The sequence below is a fragment of the Hyla sarda genome, chromosome 9 (assembly GCF_029499605.1).
Source record: "Hyla sarda isolate aHylSar1 chromosome 9, aHylSar1.hap1, whole genome shotgun sequence".
NCBI classification, from domain to species: Eukaryota; Metazoa; Chordata; class Amphibia; order Anura; family Hylidae; genus Hyla; species Hyla sarda.
The window spans coordinates 19,427,496-19,441,224 of NC_079197.1; the positions used below are offsets into that span (position 1 = coordinate 19,427,496).

At 42.9% G+C, this 13,729-nt stretch overlaps 1 protein-coding gene across 4 annotated transcripts in view; it reads left to right on the forward strand.

Moving 5' to 3' along the window:
• The window catches only part of ADAMTS13 (ADAM metallopeptidase with thrombospondin type 1 motif 13), an 86,611-nt gene that overhangs the window by 42,271 nt on the left and 30,611 nt on the right, over positions 1-13,729 (forward strand). For 3 of the 4 annotated variants that reach the window (XM_056540047.1, XM_056540051.1, XM_056540049.1), the window contains exons 1-12: positions 759-908; positions 1,712-1,775; positions 1,985-2,250; positions 2,351-2,489; positions 3,304-3,452; positions 4,226-4,309; positions 6,233-6,357; positions 7,041-7,187; positions 7,413-7,547; positions 10,084-10,234; positions 10,904-11,008; positions 13,191-13,342. In XM_056540047.1, the coding sequence (XP_056396022.1) occupies positions 831-908; positions 1,712-1,775; positions 1,985-2,250; positions 2,351-2,489; positions 3,304-3,452; positions 4,226-4,309; positions 6,233-6,357; positions 7,041-7,187; positions 7,413-7,547; positions 10,084-10,234; positions 10,904-11,008; positions 13,191-13,342 (1,595 nt within the window). In that variant the 5' untranslated portion in view covers positions 759-830. Of the gene's footprint in view, positions 1-758; positions 909-1,711; positions 1,776-1,984; positions 2,251-2,350; positions 2,490-3,303; positions 3,453-4,225; positions 4,310-6,232; positions 6,358-7,040; positions 7,188-7,412; positions 7,548-10,083; positions 10,235-10,903; positions 11,009-13,190; positions 13,343-13,729 lie in introns of those variants that run through there. The other variant, XM_056540050.1, reaches the window with a different exon arrangement.

The window sequence follows — 13,729 nt, forward strand, 5'->3', positions numbered from 1 at the left end:
AAAGGAAAATTTTGTGTTAAAAGGGGAAATGTTTACTGGTGCCAGAAAGTTATTCAGATTTTTAAATGACTTCTATATAAAAAATATTAATCCTTCCAGTACTTATCAGCTGCTATATGCTCCAGAGGAAGTTGTGTAGTTTGTTTCTGTCTGACCACAGTGCTCTCTACTGACACCTCTGTCTATGTCAGGAACTGTCCAGAGGTTTTCTATGGGAATTTGTTTGTACTCTGGACAGTTCCTGACATGGCCAGACGTGTCAGCAGAGAGCGCTGTGGTCAGACTGGAAAGAACTACACAACTTCCTCTAGAGCATACAGATATAGAGCTGATAAGTAAGATTTTTATATAGAAGTCATTTACAAATCTGTATAACTTTCTGCCACCAGTTGATTTAAAAAGATAAAGAGTCCTTGAGACTCGAAATGCGTCGGTTTCTGTATTTGCCTTTTGTATTTTATTGTGATCTAAGTAAAGAAACAACCTTTTTTTTTGTTCTGTATAAGTTGTCCTGCCAGACACCTTCCTAAAGCAGCATTTCCCAACCAGTGTGCCTCCAGCTGTTGCAAAACTACAACTCCCAGCATGCCCGGACAGCAGAAGGCTGTTCGGGCATGCTGGGAGTTGTAGATTTGCAACAGCTGGAGGCACACTGGTTGGGAAACTCTGTCCTAAAGTGTTCAGCTTCGCCCAGCCCCCTACACACACACAGTTCTTCACTCCCCCGGAATTCCCTGTCTCCTCTGATTGATCAACAACCAGAGGTTTATGCATTGAGATCCACCGCTTGACAAAAACCCTCAATAGACAGATTTCTTCTCCGGGTAACTATGGTCCAATCTCTTTTTCTGTTCCTGGCACTACTTGTGCCCTTCCCTGGACTCTCGGTGCCATGGAGGACATCAGAGGTAATTGTTTTTTTAGGAGATTTCGGCTCCATGTGTAAAGGTTCAGTTTTGCACAGCACACTTTTGGAATATGACCCCTTTACCTTCACATCATGTTGCCCTACAAACAGTGAACTGCATTAGAGCTAGAAAACAAAATTCCTGTTGTTTTAGATCTTTGGAAAAATCTTTGAAAAAAACATATATATATATATATATATTATTAATGTCAATATATATTTAAAATATTTTGAATTTGTAATTTAAATTGGTGCTTTACGTTACTTAAAGGGGTACTCGGGTGGAAAACTATTATTTTTTTTTTTTTAAATCAACCGGTGTCAGAAAGTTAAACAGATTTGTAAATTACTTCTATATAAAAATCTTAATCCTTCCAGGACTTAGCTGCCGTATGCGCCAGAGGAAGTTGTGTAGTTCTTTTTTGTCTGACCACAGTGCTCTCTGCTGACACCTCTGTCCGTGTCGGCCGTCACGTCCGCTCCCATAGACTTGTATTGAGGGGGCGTGTCCATGGCATCATGTGGTCACAAGACTCCGGATGCTCTAAAAAAAATGCCGGGTGCAGCAGGGAGATCACAGGGGTTTCCGGCAGCGGGACCCCCATGATCAGACATCTTATCCTTTGGATAGGGGATAAGATGTCTAGGGGGCGGAAAACCCCTTTAAGCTTTTCTGGATACTCATTTATATTGAAAATTTTAATTAATATATTTATTTTTTTTTTTTTTTAAGTACAAATAAAATACTCAATGCCTAAAAATTTTAATTCGTCTTTTCATAAATATATATATATTTTTTTTTAGGTGTTTTTAAAAACTTTACACCCTGAAGATCGGATGTGGTATTTTGGCCAAGAATATGTCGCAGGTAACCATATAAAAAGTATATATATATATTTTTTAAGACATCTGGCTTTGGGTGTAAACCTAATAAAACAGTGCACAATGAACATTTTATCATCTCGAGCTGCAAAAACACCTGTCGAAATAACATAGTTTCCTATAAATGTTGTGATATTTTTAGACATTTTTATTACATTGGGTTTGATATATTTTTTTTAATCTTATTTTATCCAGCTTCTTACGTGGAACTGGGTAACCTAACGTGTTCCTGTAAAGAAAGCACCAAGATGTCCTCTCCATGTGTCGCCAATGTTTGTATCCTACAAACACCTCGGCAGAGATACGTCTTTAGCTTTCCGGAGGGTGGAAGACTTATTACTACAGAACATTTTCTAAATGCCACCCTACACCATCTTCACCGAACCTCCTGTGGGTCGGTAGGGACCATCCTGGATCCAGAAGGAGTGAGATCTGCGGTTACGTATTGTGAAGGACAAATAGTGGGTTGAATCATTATATTCTGACCTTACCGTTTGCTGCTGTATATAAATATCGGACTAGATAAGTTCACGAAGGACACTTGTTGTCTTCTTCTTTCAGCGTGGATTTTTCAGCGTGGACAAAGAACAATTTTCCATTCAGCCCATTAAGGAGAAACATTTGCTACGGAGTCATGAGCAGGAAACATGGAATGCCCATATGGTCTTCCGGCTTGGGAATGTTTCTGAGGGATACAAAGGTACAAAAATCAGGGCCAAGGGTTGATGTAAATCATTGGTCTTGAACCTGTGGCTCTCTGAACTTGAAACTAGAAGCCTGAAACTTGCACATGTTGTAGACCAGTGGTCTCAAACTGTGGCCCTCCGGATGTCACAAAACTTCAATTCCCAGCATGCCCGGACAGCCGTTGGCTGTCCGGGCATGCTGGGAGTTGAAGTTTTGCAACATCTGCAGGGCCACAGTTTGATACTGTTAAGGCTGCTGGTTAGGCCTTAAAATGTGCGTGACTGCTGCTATATACTGCTGAGTGTCGACACAAGAAATATACACCAGACAAAAAAGTTGGTATAAAACTCTTTCTCAGCAAGAAACCCAGGAACTGTTCCCAAGAGTTCTGTTTATTACAAGTGCATTCGTTTTTACATTTGACAAAAAGGGGAGGTTAGTTATCACGTCAAAATCATCATGTTGTATTTTGATTGTTATTTGCGTATTGCGTCTGTATACATTAGCATATTATCATTCATTTCTCTCTTAGCCATATTTTGTCTCTAAACTTCCAACTCCTCTTCTTATCTCGCTTCTCTTGGCCTCGTTCCACCTTCTCCATCTTCTTGGTCAGCAAGTTAGCAAGATGTAATGTCTCAGCATATTAGCATATATGTCTATTTTTATATATATATATATATATATATATATATATATATATATAGATCAGTAATCAAAATCCTAATGGTCATCCTTATCAATACCACTGTTGTAGACCATTGACTAAAAACATATGTGACTTGGTATTTACTCAACTTTTTGTCTCTTCTTTACTTCTCCCATAGAGCCATTAAACATTCCTCATGTCCGTCAGCGACTAAAGAGAGCCGTTCTTGGTGTAAAGCACTTGGAACTTCTAGTGGTTGTGGGTCATGACGTTTACCAGTTTCACCAGGAAGATACAGAAAGATATATTCTTACCAATCTTAATATTGTACGTATTAAAATTTGGTGGGACCATTAGATTGATCACATCATCTTCAAGATGTCTTCATCTCCCATAGTCTGGATTGGTCCATTACTCCATGCCCATGTTAAAAGGAACCAATCATGAGATTTGACCACACATGTAATGTGTGGAAACATGGTATATATGGTAAAATCTTCATCCCCAGCATCCCCTGGGTGATGTTCCTGGGGATGGTGAGGATTTGAAGTTAGTAAGTGTCCCCCACCGGCCTGTAAGTAATCCTGGGGGCAGGGAACTATACTTACCTAGTCCCCTCTTCTCCAGCTGTAATCACGCCCCCTCAGCATGATTGACAGCCAGGGCACAGCCCGCATCATCGCTTTGTTCCATCTGCTTAGGGAGCAGAGTGGTGACGCGGACTGTCAATCATGCTGAGGTGGCGTCACTATGGCCGAAGCAGCGGGATTTAGTAAGTATAGCTTCCCGCCCAGGGGACTACTTATGTGCTGGCAGGGGGAAACTTTCTAACTTCATACCCTCACCATCCCAGGAATGACCCCCCCCCCCCCCCCCCCCCCCCCCGGAATGGTGAGGAAATCCCCTAAGTGGAAATCTTGGGTGAGTTCCCACAGTTTATTTCACACAACTTGACCCCTCATTGATCCCAACCCATTAGTGACACAGGGTCCAGTTTGTAGGGACTATGTACTTCATAAGAAGATACTTCTACAGTGCAACAGTGGTTATTGTGATACTGAACTTGTTGTTATTGTGATACTGTATATGTTGTTTCATAGGGGGCAGAATTACTGAGAGATGTGTCACTCGGTGCTACACTCCGTGTCCATCTGGTGAAAATGATTGTTCTGACTGAGCCAGAGGTAATGGAGTCTTTTCTACACCATATAGTGTTTAGATGGCTAACTTCCCTGTGCCATTATTTATCCATTGGTTATCATTCATGTGGGGTAAAATATCCAACAGGGCTATGTGGCCATGTGTAGCTGACGCTTAAAGGTACTCCATCCAAAAGGATAGTGTCAGGGACAGTGAGCCCTAAACTGACCCTAAAACCATCTCTCCCTGCCTACTTGCCCATCCACCCTAAACAGTGGATCGACAACTGGGCGCTAGCCCCATCCTGAACTAAAGCGCAGGAGCCTAATAAAAAACACATACTAATAAATAGTCGGTCACAAAACAAGAACATACAACTCTATAATATATAAGTTCAGAGGACACAGATCATTGAGCTGCACAGAGGACACTATCAGCAGACATGAACAGAGGACACTATGGATCAGCGGACCTGAACAGAGGACTCAGTGGTCGTGAACAGAGGACACTTTAGATCAGTAGTCACGTATAGAACCCCAAAGATCTGAAATCAAGAACTAATAAACATAGAGTTCAAAACACCAGACAGGAAAACAGATTAGTAAACAGACTTTAGAACAGACAGGAATATAGCATAATCCCCCAGAACGTCCAGAAGATACAAAGTCCCCATGGACCAGAAACAGGGATCTATCGCTAATCAGGAATTTACGCATTCCCTATGCAAAACCTCCAGTAGACACGAAGTCCACATGGACAGGTAATAGAAATGCCAGATACACAGGATAAATATAGAACAGAACACAGTTCACACTGAACACAAGACAGGAATAATCGCAATCCCTTCAATTCACCTCCAGAAGACACAAAGTCCCCTGGAGCGGTAACAGGGATGCCTAAGATAGGACACTGTTCCCACTGGACACACAAATTGGACACTCCACTCCACTATAGGAGTAGCCATTAATAATAAACCCAAATAGACTACTGGCCCATGTGGACAGAAGCTGACCCAGTAGGAAAACAGAAATATAAAACACAGAACATCACATAAACTGATACAAGAGAAAACAAAGTGTGAACAGACACATAGCAGAAAGGATATACAAATCCTAAAACCTACTATAAAAACACAGCTAAAATCTACTAAGAGCGGTCCACCTAACATGGCTAAAACCAGAAAATACAAAGTGCATGCTAAAACAGAGATAGTAGAATAAAAGCTCAAATAAGAAGTGTTTCACCCAGCCTCCATTAGCAGCATATCCAGCATAGCAGCAAGTCAGGATATAATGAAGTTAATAACCAGCACTGAAACTAGACTGGGCTGACATTAAATAGACACACCCAAAAGGCTATTGACTAACAGAGGCTGAGGCAGAAAAAGCCAGAACATTTAACCATTCCCTGACCAGGGAACATAAAACTGTTCACACATGGCAAACCCAATAGCTGTGTGTGAACACAGGCCAATACAGACATGACAGATAGGGCATGCAATGTCTGTGGGTGGAGTACCCCTTTAAACAACAGTTGTAATTATCTTCTATTAAAGAGGATCCACCTGATCTACAGATACCTAGCTAAAGCTGCAAGGTGGCTCAGTGGTTAGCACTGTTGCCTTGCAGCGCAGGGGTCCTGGGTTCAAATCCTACCAAGTACAACATCTGCAAAGAGTTTGTATGTTCTCTCTGTGCTTCTGCGGGTTTCTTCCAACACTTCAAAACATACTCATAGGTTTAGATTGTGAGCCCCAATGGGGACAGAGACCAATTTGAGTGTACAGTGCTATGGAATTTGTGTGCACTATATAAAATAGTTATTAAAGCTGCCAAGGGTCAAGTCAACAGCCACCAAGAAACAAAATCCTCCAACCACTGGTGGCCTATTAGTGCATGCAGTTTAGATGGTAAAACCATTGGGATGAAGATGTGTCCCCATGTTTTTTCAAACTTTTCTTTTGGCAGGCTGGTATCCAGGTCGGTGAAAACCTCATGACTTCCCTGATGAGTGTCTGTGAGTGGAGCAGAACCTTGAATCCTCTCAGCGATTCTGACCCACAGCATGCTGATCTGGTCCTTTATATTACCAGGTATGAAAATAGGTTGGAATGGCCTTCAGAAATCTTCCCATGATTGATTGTATGAGGAAGAGCGTGGATTCCTAGCTCAGCTTTGTCTCTGTTGCATAACATTGCACCTTTGGTTCCTTAGTCAGTACTCCAACAACGACCTATGAGACATCTTGTAATGGCCTTCAGAAATCTTCCCATGATTGTTGTTATTAGGAAAGAGGGTCGAGTCCTATCTCTGCTATGTTGTTGTTGAATCTGGTTATATGCTTGGTTACACTGATTCTACCATCATCCCATCGTAGTCATCTTGGCCTATTAAGTGTTTTGCCACCATTTACAATTATACTTTATCCACAAAAAAGGGAATAAGCATCTAATGGCTGTGGGTGGGGGTTCGAAATGATGAGACCTCCCTCCCCCATCTTGATAATGGGATTACAAAGCTCCTGTGTGAACAGAACAGCAATGTGCCAACTTGACGGTCACTCCATTTATTGTCTATGTCTATGGGAGTGCCGAAGATAGCCGAGTACAGACGAGATGGGAGTGCTGAGAATAGCCGAGTACATATCACTCGATCCAGACGCAGAAGTAGACACGTTATGTACTGTACTATTATGAAGAGGATCAGTAACCTTATAAACATGTTATATCTAGAAAAATGCTCTACACAAATTTTACAAATATAAATTTTTTGGAAGGTTTGACCTTCAGTTACCCGATGGAAACAAGCAAGTACGTGGGGTCACCCAGCTAGGAGGGGCCTGTTCCTCTTCCTGGAGTTGCGTCATCACCGAAGACACGGGCTTTGACCTGGGGATCACCATAGCCCACGAAATCGGACATAGGTGAGCAAATAGCGGGAGGCCGATTAAAGAGGTACTCTGGAGGAAAAAATTTTTTTAAATCAACTGGTGCCAGAAAGTTATACAGATTTGTAAATCACTTCTATATAAAAATCTTAATCCTTCTAGTACTTATCAGCTGCTGTATGCTCCACAGGAAGTTGTGTAGTTTTTTTCCAGTCCGATCAGCTTGCATTGGTTTTTGATATTTTTATCCTCTTCCTGCAGTTTTGGAATAAACCATGATGGGACTGGAAACAGTTGCAGTGGCAGCGGGAAAATCATGGCCGCCGAAGGAAGCCACAACAGCGTCCACCTGACATGGTCAGATTGTAGTAGAGAGCAGTTCCTTCAATTTCTCAGGTACCTCACTATGAATGAGAGCACCACCTTATGGCCCAGCTCATGATATTTTGATATATCCTATGTCCTTTTAAATAGGACTGCAAGCAAACCTTATGCATTGTTAGAGAATTCTTGTACTCAACATAATATAACTCTGCTACATCTTTGATTGTTTCATTCATTAAGGGTACGGTCATACGTAATGGATCCGCTTCGTATTTTATGCTGCGGATCTGCCGATGACCCACCATAGAGTGTGCCTACTGCCTGTGCCCGCTCGTAGCAGCAATCTGCTGCTATGGGAAAACACACAGGGATCTGCGCATGCACAGTTTACTCTCGGACATCACAGTCGCTCTCTGTCTAGCTCAAAATGGGGGCAGAGTTGCGTCCGTGATGTCTGTGAGTAAAAACTACGTATGTGCAGATCTCTCTGTGTGTGTGCTCGTAGCAGGGGATTGCTGCTATGAGCAGACACATGGGCACAGGCAGGGGGCTCACTTTAGGGTTGGTCATCAGCCTATCTGCAGTGTAATGTGTGACCCTACCTTAAGGGTGTATTTACACATACACCCTGTTCCAAATTATTATGCAAATTATATTTTTTCTCATTTACCTTAATAATTGATATAAACAGTCAACATAATTCATAATTGTCATGTTATCACCTATTAAGAGAACAATCCAAATTTTATTGAACAAACCTCCTAATGATAACAGGATTTTTTTTTAAAACATAAAAAAACTTGCACTGTTCCAAATAATTACGCACAGTAAGTTTCAAAACACTGTTGTGTTTGCAGCATATTTACTGAAATCAAAAGCTATTTCAATAAAAATGTTTACTTTTTAAACATTTTAACAGGTTACGTTACATTTTAACATATAGCATCTTCACAAGTCTTGCATCTATTAAACTTGTGAGTTTTTGGACAGTTTCTGCTTAAAGGGGTACTCCGGATAGGGAATAAAATGTCTGATAGCGGGGGTCCCGCGGTTGGGGACCACCACAGTCTCGCATGCAGCACCCACCTGTGGGAGCTGCATGCAGCGATACAGCCTCCGAGTCTGCTGGTCACCACTACGGGGCTGGAGTATCGTGACGTCACGACTCTGCCCTGTGTGACATCACGCCCCACCCCCGCAATGCAAGTCTATTGGAGGTGGCGTGACGGCCAGCGGCGGGACCCTCGTGATCAGCCTTATCCCCTATCCTTTGGATGTCTTAGGGCCGGAGTACCCCTTTAAATTTGTTAGCAAAATGTCAGAATAGCCTCCCAGAGCTGCTGTTTGGATGTAAACTGCCTCCCACCCTCATAGATCTTTTGAAGATGCTCCAAAGGTTCTCAATAGGATTGAGGTCAGGGGAGGATGGAGACCACACCATGACTTTCTCTCCTTTTATCCCCATAGCAGCCATTGATGCAGAGGTATTCTTTGCAGCATGAGATGGTGCATTGTCATGCATGAAGATGATTTTATTACGGAAAGCATAGTTCTTCCTTCTGTACCAGGGAAGAAAGTGGTCAGTCAGAAACTCCACATGCTTTGTAGAGGTCATATTTACACCTTCGGGGACCCTAAAGGGGCCGACCAGCTCTCTTCCCATGATTCCGGCCCAAAACATGACTTCACCTCTGCCTTGCTGACGACGCAGCCTTGTTGGAGCAGCACCAACCATACACTACTCCTTCCATCTGGACCATTCAGGGTTGCATGGCACTTATCAGCGAACAGGACTGTTTGAAAATTAGTCTTCATGTATTTTTCTGCCCAATGCAGCCGTTTCTGCTTGTGAGCATTGGTTAGTGGTGGCCAGATAGAAGGTTTATGCACAGTTGCAAGACTCTGGAGAACTCTACACCTTGATGTCTGTGGGACTCCAGAGGCACCAGCAGCTTCAAATATCTGTTTGCTGCTATGTAATGGTATTTTAGCAGCTGCTCTTTTGATCCAATGCATGGATCTGGCAGAAATTTTCCTCAATGTGCCTTTATCTGCACAAACCCGTCTATGCTCTGAAATCAGCCACAAATCTCTTATTGGTGCGATGATCACGCTTAATTTTTCGTGAAATATCTAATGTTTTCATACCTCGTCCAAGGCATTGAACTATTTCACTCTTTTTGGCAGCAGAGAGATCCTTTTTCTTCCCCATATTGCTTGAAAATGGTGTCTGCTTATTAATGTGGAACACCCACCTTAAGTAGTTTTTCCTTAAATTGGGCTCACCTGGCAATTTAATTATCACAGGTGTCCGAGATTGTTTTCAGTGATCAAAAGAGCCTGAGTCACAATGTATCCATGAGTTACCCTGAAAAACAAAATATTTAATCTTTGTGACACTTAAATAGAATTTGCATAATAATTTGGAACAGGGTGTACAGTATTCTGCGCATGTATGCTGTGCAGTATTTGATACTGCAGATATGTGTTCAGTCATTTATTTTTCATTCAACTATTTAGCATAAAATCTGCAGCTTCAAATCCTGCACATCAAATATGCGCAGGATACTGTATGTGTGAATAAACTTCTGTCTTGATTTCCTTGCAGCAGCGACCAGGCGAACTGTATAGATGACCTCCCGGCACTGGAAAGCAATATCCCTGGATGGAAGCCCGGTCTGTATTACGGTGCGGATGAGCAATGTAAAATCGCATTCGGGAGCTCGGCCCTGGCCTGCACCTTTTCCAATAATGATCTGGTAGGAAGCAATTTTTTTATTTTTTATTGCTCTTATGCAGGAGCCGCCCTCACCTGGTGTCCAAAGGAGCAGCTAACCCTGGTACAGGTAAAGAGTAGAGAACATGTAGTACCACCCTGTACTGTAGGGGGCGCTACCAGACACCTGTCAGTGCATACACTTCAGTAATACAGGTAAAGAGTAGTACAGAACATGTAATACCTCCCTGTACCGTAGGGGTGCTACCAGACACCAGTCAGTGCATGGACTTCAGTAATACAGGTAAAGAGTAGTACAGAACATGTTATACCTCCCTGTACTGTAGGGGGTGCTACCAGACACCAGTCAGTGCATGCACTTCAGTAATACAGGTAAAGAGTACAGAACATGTAATACCTCCCTGTACTGTACGGGGCGCTACTAGACATCAGTCAGTGCATGCACTTCAGTAATACAGGGGTTTTACCAGTGAAATGTCCATTCTGATTGGTCAGATCTTTCGGCCATTGACAGGTATCATAGATCTGGACTGTCTGTACATTGTATGGTGAGTCTGGTATCAAGTTACAATGGTCCAGAAAAGACCAAAAATATTGTAACCTGAGGCCATTGTAAATTGGGGGATCTCTGTATGTTTAATATCTGCTCAGTACGGCGTTTATAAGTTTCTTGTGTCCCTATTTCTTGTAGGACATGTGCAGCGTCCTCTCCTGTCACATCAACCAACAACACCGGACCAGCTGCAACCGTCTCCTTGTCCCATTGCTTGACGGCACAGAGTGTGGCGAGAACAAGGTAATATTTGGCAATCTGGCAGCCAGAGAGGTCTTTTTTTTCTATTTAGGCCCATACTAACCAGCCTGCGGTTATCAGCGCAAGTTGGGAGATGTAAATTTTGCCCCAGGTTGGAGACCAGTGGTCCTGCAGGGTAAATAGAATTTATGTTCCATTGAGGAACATAAATAAAATATGGTGCGCCAAAAATCTGATGCGGTTTGCCCCAAGTAATGGCTTACATGTATTGCATCACGTGTTTTAGGCACTTTTATGTGGTAGCCACGGAGGTGCAATGCATACCTGATCACTTTGTGATGCCAGGGCACAGTTATCCTATACACGGTCTGAGGTTGGAGACAGCCTCTCCTGGGCCAGACACGGGGAGCAAAGAAACACACAGACCTCGGGCTACAGATAACTGTCTTTACTGAGCAGGTGCAGGTGTTATTACCCACAGACAGTCTGGTACAGAGTGGAGAGGATGCAGTGTAACCCCTTGGGAGCCCCTGTAGCTTTGCTGGGACTTATGGTGCTTTTCACCCAATTGAGTTAAAGGGGTATTCCAGAAAAAAAAAATTATATTTATATATCAACTGGCTCCAGAAAGTTAAACAGATTTGTAAATGACTTCTATTAAAAAATCTTAATCCTTTCAATAATTATCAGCTGCTGAAGTTGAGTTGTTCTTTTCTGTCTGGCAACAGTGCTCTCTGCTGACATCTCTGCTTGTCTCGGGAACTGCACAGAGTAGAAGAGGATTGCTGTGGGAATTTGCTTCTAAACTGGGCGGTTCCCGAGACACGTGTCATCAGAGAGCACTTAGACGGAAAAGAACAACTCAACTTCATCAGCTCATAAGTACTGAAAGGATCAAGATTTTTTAATAGAAGTAATTTACAAATCTGTTTAACTTTCTGGAGCCAGTTGATATATAAAAAAAAAAAGTGTTTTCCTGGATAACCCCTTTAATACTGACTTGATATGAAACTGAAGATTTTACAGACTGCTAGGGTTCTGACAAGGTCCTGTGACTTTCTCCGTCAGGGCTTGAATTTCCTCTGTGCGGGGGATCCTTGCAGAATGACTGGATAAGACTTGAGAATAGATTTGTTCTGGGCCTTCCCTCAGAGCGTCTCCACACACAACTCACACCTTCACCGCACTTGAGCTCACGACTGATCTGGAGTAACTCCTCCCCCACTACACTGTATAGCTAACAATTTAGGGGTTCCCATTGGGCATACAGGGTCACATGGTATAACACACATATAAATAACAAATAACATAGTGCTTATGAAAAATATAATAACCATTTGCCAAAGTGCTTGAACATAATAATGGTAACAACCAGTCCTTTAATAGGCCCAACACTTGTGTCGCAGGTCTGCCCGAGGAAGTCCACAGCCCATAGGACAGCCTTTGGTGCTGGGACACCACATTTACACATTGCTCTATAAAGGTGGTATGGTTTCCCCAAAAATGGGCAAACTTTCACCAACAAGGGGGTTGTGGCTTACATGCGCCAAAAATGCACCAAATTTTGACACATTTTCTATATGAAACTAAGCCACCTAATAGATGGTGCAAATTTAGAGCCCCATCAGATGGCCCCAGGTGCACTGTAAATGAGGAACGACCTTGTAGATCGGCGCTTATTTACAAAGCCAATTAAAAGGCTTGACCACTAAGCGGGGAGGTCCACACTAGAGCCCTGCATCGATATTAGGATCCCGCAGGACCAGATAAAAAACTTGTGGGCGCAAGCGGTAATGGGGTTGTTGCGGGCGGTCATAGAACATACAGCGGATCACGCAAAATCCTGGGCAGTCCGCAAATCTCTGAAATGCCACAGGGGGCTGATAAAATGGCACAAGGGGGTAATGAAATGGCACAAGAGGGAAATTCTAGTTTTCCAACAGCTGGAGTCTCCCTGGTTGGAAAACACTGCACTAGACGGTGTAAAGATGCACCATATTTTCAATCAGCATGAATCACTACGATAGTCTGGTTTACAGAATTAGACAGTATCTACTAAAGGCGGCCATTAGTTTTCAATCATTGTTGACTGAACACACTTCTGGACCTCTGTAATGGATAATCATTGTCCGGAGTGGCGCTCCAGCTGATCACATGCAGGGTGTCGGGTCTTCACTGCCGGCTCCTTCTCATATTCAGTGGTTCCTTTATCTTCTTTCCTTAGTGGTGTCACAAGGGTCGCTGCACTTCTCTTGAGGAATTGAATCCAGTATCAGTTGTCCATGGAGTGTGGTCTAGCTGGAGTGCTTTCACCTCCTGTTCCCGAAGTTGTGGAGGGGGGGTAATCGTCAGGAAACGTCAATGCAACAACCCAAGGTAATGCTCTACTTCACTGAGCTTTTATCCATCCAAAGTAATTTTCTGTCAAATTTTAAGTAGATTTTCCCTTCAAAGATTTTCATTCCCTTGTTTTGGAGAACTGGTGAAGACCTGACCTGACCTCACATAACCCCAACCCCAACTCTCCCCCCCCCCCCCCCCCCCCCCCCCAATGTGGTCCTCTTATGTCTGTGCATTAAAAAAACATTTGGGTTGGATTTGGCCTTTCAAAATAAATTATTTTCCCATGCCTTCAATGTCCATAGGACAGGCCATTAATATCAGATTGGTGGGCCATCCTATCTGCTCAATGAAGGTATCATGATGGTCAAGCTAAAGCACTATGTCCGCTGTACTACATAATAGTACCTGGTAGACAAATAA